Source organism: Bidens hawaiensis, unplaced genomic scaffold (genome assembly GCF_021521415.1).
Source record: "Bidens hawaiensis isolate Kalapana, Puna unplaced genomic scaffold, B.hawaiensis_p1.1 tig00010126_1, whole genome shotgun sequence".
Lineage (NCBI taxonomy): Eukaryota > Viridiplantae > Streptophyta > Magnoliopsida > Asterales > Asteraceae > Bidens > Bidens hawaiensis.
The window spans coordinates 293,636-301,195 of record NW_027491765.1 but is presented as its reverse complement, the minus strand read 5'-3'; the positions used below and the strand labels follow the sequence as shown (position 1 = coordinate 301,195).

Here is a 7,560-nt window from a genome sequence, read left to right as displayed (position 1 = left end):
ATCTGTACGAGCCAGATCTGAGTAAACCTCTGTCTCATTCAACATGTCTGAGTTTGAATGATTTAGACCCAATTTTAACTATTAAATTGTTTTTCTGTCTGGAGCCAAACAGTCTAAAGTCTGAATGAATCAGATGTTTCAATCTGATGGTTTCATTCAGATGTAAACAAACAACCCCTAAACCCCTAAGATACAACCATACAATGATACAGGTAATCCGTCCAACTAAAAACATAAAGTTATAACAAGACACCCGGAGAAATAATACATGTACACACAAATGAGTTTCATTTAATAATCAAAAACCATGTTTTAGCTAAAGTCTAAAGAGAAACAATATGCACATACATGGAAACAGTTTAAACTGATAATCACATAACCATCTCTCTTTCTCGCTATAAACACTACATACATGTGTTTATACCGTTCATACACTTCTCTACTCCAACTTCTTAAACCTGATGATTCTTAATTAAACATCCACCATAGCTCAATCTCGGCTCGTTTAAAACTTGAGCTCGTGCTTGGACCAAATTCATACAAAGGCCTCTTTTCACTCCAATTTTGCCATGCAAACCAAATCAAACAAGTAGGATTCACAACTCCATCAACAAAAGTCAAAATACCCGGTGCTATAACTTCAATTACAAACCAACTTCATAACTATACAAAAGCTAATCACATAAACTTACCACTGGCCCGACCAGCCTAGCCAGACCGAGTTGACTAAAACATCACCTCCAAGTAGCGGTTATGGTGTCTTCGGTTAAACTCCAACACACTACCATAAGTCCGATCCGATATCCCAACAAACAATGCTTCACCATCCGGGCTAAACGAAATCCCACCTATTTCTCCAAACACATCAATTTCCTGCCCCGATTCATAACCCGTTTGTGAGTCGAATAAGTGAACAAAGTCTGCTGGCTCAGCCATGGCCATGTATTGACCATCTGAGCTGAACCGTATGGCTCGAATAGCACCCATTTGACCCTTGAGTACGGCTAACGATTTTGAAGGGTTCCTTATATCCCATAATCGACACGTTGTGTCTTGGTTCCCAGTTGCTATAATTTGCCCATTTGGATGCCATGCAGACGCAAACGAGTAGTCTAAATGCCCTTTCAATTTATTAACTTCCTGTATGATGAAAACATGTTATTTACATTTATTTAGTTTTTTAAAGAAATGAGAATAATAATGGGAAAGCGGAAGTCACTTACTTTTCCCGATTGAGCATCGGTGAGCAAACATTCGGTACTGTCACCAAGGACCGCTAATAATTTACCATCAGGGCTAACAGATGTATCCTGCATATAACATAACCGTGAAAATTACAACATTGAAGTAAAATACTACTACGATAATAATAACAATAGGAATTAATTACATAAATGGACCCTAAGGTTTGGCAAAACTAACAGATTCGGGGTCTAACTTTAAAATAAGTTTCGGTTCTAAAATGACCGTAATAAATTTAAGAAAAATATAACTTACGAGAAAAAAATAATTTTGGTTGCCAAACAGTCGAAAAACAAATTGAAAAAAAAAACAAAAGTTATTTATACAATTAATGTTAAGACCCCAAGTAATGTTACAATAGCAAAGGATAGAAACTATTTATGTAATGAACTAGACCCACAACATGTTATTTTTGCCAACCCAGATGGACCATTTATGTAATTAACTCTAATAAATAGCAATACTTGAATAAAATGATACTTACATTAACAGACCATGGAAATGAAATGTTATCGATGCATTTAAAATTGTCGGCATCAAAAACCCTTATGAGTGCATCATTGTTAGCTGTCATAACTCTCATTGACCCGCTGCAAATGAAGCAATTGGCAAGACAAAATGATGAAGTTTCCCAAATATATTATGCAGATATAAAATTTACAAAAACAGAAATGTAAGACGAACCTTGGACTGTAAGATATGTCAACTGAGTTAGTTATGGCATTTTCCTCGGTTGCAATTTTCGTGGCGAAGGAGACTCCAGGTTTGTCTATATACTGTTTATACATGTATAAGTAGTTAGAAAATGGAAATAATAAAATTAAAAATTTTAAAAAGAAAAAAAAGTACCTTGCAGATAAGTTCACCATGAAAACCACCAGCAACCATTAAGTTGTCCTTAACAGCCATAGTGCTTACTTGCACTCGAGACAGCGAACGAGAAAAAGATCCGGGATATTTCTGCAAGTGGAGAACCAGGTAACAGGTCAAACAGATTAAAGGACAACCAGAAACGTGTGAAATGCATAAACATTTTATAAACCGATTCATTAAAGTAAAATTAAATAGCTATTATGCTAATAATACACTCTTGTAAGTCATATTTTAACAGTCACTTTAATTATTGATATGATGATTGATAAGAAATTACTTACCAAAGTAGGTAAGACAGGCAAAGCAACATTAAGTACTTCTTTTCCCCTTTTGAGAAGTGAAGACCAGTGCATAACCGAGTAGTTTTGCATAAGGTACACGTCATGTTTTGAGGTTGCCCATAAAAGATTTCTTAGCTGGAAGAACGAACAAAAGGTGATTAGGTTTGCACATCAGCAAAATCATTAATCATCAAATAACATTGGTATACACAGATGCAGCTGAAAAACACATCTGATTTTACTATTACTATATAAGAAAGAAACCAGGAACCCTAGACATGCTTATATTGGGCCAGTAAGCTAAACACAACTAAACCCTAATAATAACAACTAGTAACAATTATAATTAACAATATACAGTCACTAGGTATTACTTGCAAACAATCACGTGTTAAGAGAGAATGAAGGATTAAAAGTTAAAACATACAAACCATGCACAATACCATCAAGAATTAACCACACACAAAAATTTGTCTATAAGAAATTAATAATAAGACTAGAATCTAAGCTAAGAAATAATATGCATAATATTTATGTTCAAACCGACCCATGAAATATTAACTAGAATACTGTTCACATGAAAAACCTGTCTACATGAGACAAGATTTTCATGAGTGTTAGATTATGTCCCTGTCATACCATATTAAGAGCTGCCATAATCCACATGCTGCTTCATATAAATGGCACCCTGCAACTATAGCTGAAATAAAAAATAATGTAGTGTGCCAAACATGCATATATATAAACTTAAAACAATAAAGACGAAAACAGAAGCTCATTACAAAACTAAGCCAATCCATTATTGCGAATGTAGTTAATATAACTATATCCCTGCCTAACCAAGGTTATATTAATCTTGAGAGCATGACAACACCATTTTGAAAAATAATATATTTTAATAGATAATAACACCCTTAGGGTCCATATCTGCATCCAAATCTTTGTTAGCAGATAGTGAATTCAATCGATAAAAGCTTCCAAATATGAACCATTAATGCATTTGTGAGTTGAACGAAACTTATAACTCAAAAGGCCAAGTTTTACCTCCCCAATGCTTCCAACATAGCAAAAGAAATTGTAAGCTGTTGGGAAACAATTTCAGGATTGCACGGCCCGTGATTTTATTTAAAACCCTCATGAGTAATGACATAGGGGCACTTATTTTTAATCTGCACAAAAAGGATTTAGTAAATACAAGACCCAGCTCAGATGAGCCGGGCTGAAACTATAACAATCAAAATGAAGACCAAAAGCAAGTTCTTTACAGTAAAGAGTTTAAAAATATTGATCTCATTTCTAAGCATATTTTTAAACCTGTGATCATTTTCTTAAAATGAAGTGAACTATATGGCCATTAAGTTTCTATTAACAAGCTAAAGCTAAAGTAAATAAACCCCATCTAAGAACAGTAGCTGGCATCATAAACAATAACCTATGCTAATTAGTCAGATTAAGAAGTAATCTATATTATCATCTACATACGAAAAATTAGACGATATATAATTCGACTTTCACATCCTAGTGCGTGGTGCAATGTTGAAGTTGCCCACTAAAAACAACTATAATACACATTGCATCTACATTAGTCACAACATGTAACTTGTGTACCCACAAAAAACAAGAAAACGAACGAAAATAAATAGAATTTATGCATAGCGTGATGCAAATGTATAAGGATGACATAAAGACCCATACATAGTGGACAACAGATTAACTATAAAACACACAACTACAAACATGTAATATATTAGATCGTTTAACTTAAAATTAAACTAAACCATAAGTGAAAGTTTATACCTGAAAATGCACGACTGTCGGTTTGACAATCCTTGTATTGAACTGAAAATCATAGAACGTGTGGCCTTTGTCTACTTTCTTGCATTCCTGTCAACAATATCACACTAAACATAAAACAAAATATAAAGAATAACAAGAATTTGTAATTTAAACAAAGAATAACAATAGGGAAAACCCTACACCAATTAAAATCCTCAACACTGAATCAAAACCGACCTTTTCTAAATCTTCACGGGAGTGTGGGAGGTTCTCGTAATTTTTGTATTGCTTCAATCTTGTTTCACGGTACTTTTCTCTTGTAAAATTGAGTCTTTCCCAAGGGATTCCTTGTATATCTTTGCCATTTTTAGCTTCTTCAGCTGATGTATCGGTTTTCGGCTTGCTCTAACAAATAAAAAGTCATTGCTAAATTATCAAAAAAACAAGTTGCATGTGATGAAGACCAGCAATCTCAATAAATGAAACCATAAAATTAAACTAAACAAAGTATTTCAAACATCACAAACTCCTAAATGAAGATCCAAGCCTGGCCCTAAAAGAGGAGCCGCCTCGTGTACTTTTAGATCAAAATTGGTTTAAGATTTGGGTCTTTATGAGGCTCATATGTAAAAACAACAAATTGAATAAAGTAATTATGAAATATGAAATGTTTACTTGATGTAAAGGTAGCTATGCAAGAGAAACGAGGGAGACACGAGTTCTGGTTTTATATATGGTTGTGTACAAAGACCACGCCTCATGTACTACCGTGATGGCGTGTGCCTGGCGTCTAGTCCGTGATAGCACGTGCCTATGGTAAAGGCCCTCGCCTCGTGGCTAGTACAGTGATGGTGCGTGCATCGTGTCTAGAATCGCGATGGCGCACGCCTGTGTAGTACGGTGACGGCGCTCGCCTCGTGTCTAGTACGGTGACGGCGCACGCCTCGTGTCTAGTACGGTGACGGCGCACGCCTCGTGTCTAGTACGGTGACGGCGCGCGCCTCGTGTCTAGTACGATGACGGCACGCGCCTCGTGTCTAGTATGGTGCCGGCACGCGCCTCGTGTCTAGAACGATGACGGCGCTCACCCGTGTCTGGTAAGGTGACTGGACGCGCCTCGTATCTAGAACGATGACGGCGCTCACCTCGTGTCTTGTACGGTGACGGCGCTAGCCTCGTGTCTAGAACGGTGACGGCGCCACTCGAATCGAATTTCGAATAGGCTGTTTTAAATTCGAATTGAATTTGTCGAATCTATTTCAAATTCGAAACTCGATTCGTTGAACACCGCTAGCCTCGCGTCGTGTAGATGCTTTTATATATCAAGGATCCAAGAGAATATTCTACTTTATATAGGTATATATATATATAGACACGCAAAAACAATCATATACCTGCTCAAAATCGTCCTCAAAATCAGAATCCACTGAGTCAGCAGCAAAACTTCTAGGCGATTGATTACTACTACTACTACTACTACTACGAGTGTCAGCAGCAAAGTCGTTCATATCATAATACTCGTTATCAATCATATACTCAAGCTCTGGATTCTGCAACTGAGCCATACGTCCTACAATTATTACCTCACTTTAAACAATACTTAAATTCACCCTCTCAAATACGTAATAATAATAATCAATCGAGCGTAAAACGAAGCTAATAAAAGCAAAATCAAAACCTAACATAATACATAAATTACTTGATTATTTAAATTCACCGTAAAATGAACGAATTACCTAACAGTATGAGATCGGTAATAAAAACTCCGGCGAAAGTAACGGAAAAGTTGATCGGCGTGAAATGTGTGTGAAAGGAAGAAGAGTCTGGAACTTGTGGGAGTTTGTGAGTGGGCCATAATTATAAAGGAGGCTTGGTTGGGTGAGTGGGTCCCATATCGACAATGGTAAATGGTGTGTGGGCCATTGAGGACCCGGGTACGTGTCTAAATGCTGTAGAACAACAGATATTGATTTTATCGACGGATGGATTATTTATTGGCGAATATATTACGGAGTACTTGACAGTGACTTAAATTAAAATAAAAGGGAAAATTCACCAATGTCCTATTTATTAATTAACGGGTAGAGATTTCATTTTGTCCTTACAAATACATGTTTTCGAAAATGTCTCTTACAAACACATTTTTGACGATGTGTTAGGCCTCAACGCATCTTTCACGATCTGATAGGCTCTAACGTGTCTTTCACGACCTATAACGTATCAAATATGAATAAAATTAATTATAATAATGTAATGAAAAAAAAACAATTAATAGGGCAAACATTTCGTGAGAGACGTGCATAGAAGGCTAACAGGTCGTGAAAGACGCGTTGAGGCCTAACACGTTGTCAAATACGTGTTTGTAGGGGACGTTTGTGGAAACTTTTTATTTATGTGGACAAAAATGGAATCTCTCTCAATTAATGGGACATCTTGGGAATTTTTCCAATTAAAGTATATTTAGCGTTTTTAAAAAATTAATGTGTTGTTGATATGTTTTTTTTAAATGACCAACAAAATAATTTATTATAAGATTAGCAAGACGCTATAAACACCAATACAATCACTAAATCGTCACAAATCCTCCCAAATAAGGTATCTTCTTTTTGCCCTATTCTTATCCAAAAGAAGCTCATGATCTTTATTTCCTCCACCAATCTTGTAAGATGAATCAGGGTCTCCTCATGGACTAGGTTGAATATGTTATGTGTATCATACGAGATTTTCTAATTAAAGATGAATAATTTACAAAATATAATAATTAAGTTAACATTTATTATTAGTGTAACTGCGCATTACATTACATTGAATAATCATAAACGAAAAAGATACGGTTATAAGTCATAAACTACGCATTACATTACATTTAATAATCATAAATAAAAAAGATACAATTATAAGTTATAAATGACTAGACTTGAAAACTTCTTTGAATATTCCATTTCATGTGATATTGGTCACATTAGTGTCTTAATTAAACTCGTTTGTTAAATGGGGTGAAACATGAAAAAAAAAATCATACGTAAGATTTTTTTGCTAAATAGTTTTCACAATAAATTTATTGTTACATGATACAGAGAGAATTTTTGAAAAATATATACCTAAAAGATGGGAATTTTAAATTTTTAAATTTCAATTGTAACTATTTCAAAGAAGTTAATTCCATATATAAAATCATTAACTAGAATAAAAATCATGTAAGAGATTTTTGTTTTTGGACATAAATAACCTTTTGCTTTAATATTTAAAAAAACATTATATAAAATAGCAAACCCCTACGAAATTATTAACAACAGATTTATAAAAAGGTTATTATAATAGCGGGTTGTAAATTAAATAACAAACTCTTAAGAAAACTAATTATTTATTTATAGAAAAGTTATTAATA

General features: G+C 34.6%; 1 protein-coding gene across 3 annotated transcripts; it reads right to left on the bottom strand.

Moving 5' to 3' along the window:
- Window positions 1-204: 204 nt before the first annotated feature.
- On the bottom strand, window positions 205-5,908 carry LOC143534294 (putative WD repeat-containing protein C2A9.03). 3 transcript variants are annotated; one of them, XM_077028811.1, is made up of 10 exons: window positions 5,890-5,908; window positions 5,567-5,742; window positions 4,410-4,577; window positions 4,194-4,280; window positions 2,397-2,531; window positions 2,092-2,202; window positions 1,927-2,018; window positions 1,727-1,832; window positions 1,224-1,310; window positions 205-1,140 (listed from the first exon to the last, which is right to left on the bottom strand). In XM_077028811.1, exons 2-10 carry the CDS (start codon window positions 5,735-5,737, stop codon window positions 727-729), a joined length of 1,371 nt encoding a protein of 456 aa, XP_076884926.1. In that variant the 5' UTR covers window positions 5,738-5,742; window positions 5,890-5,908; the 3' UTR covers window positions 205-726. The 3 variants fall into 3 exon arrangements, with proteins under 3 accessions (XP_076884926.1, XP_076884927.1, XP_076884928.1); XM_077028812.1 differs by lacking the exons at window positions 4,194-4,280; window positions 4,410-4,577; window positions 5,567-5,742; window positions 5,890-5,908 and adding exons at window positions 3,036-3,096; window positions 3,441-3,767 and having other exon boundaries at window positions 208-1,140; XM_077028813.1 differs by lacking the exons at window positions 4,194-4,280; window positions 4,410-4,577; window positions 5,567-5,742; window positions 5,890-5,908 and adding an exon at window positions 3,441-3,767 and having other exon boundaries at window positions 208-1,140.
- Window positions 5,909-7,560: the final 1,652 nt, after the last annotated feature.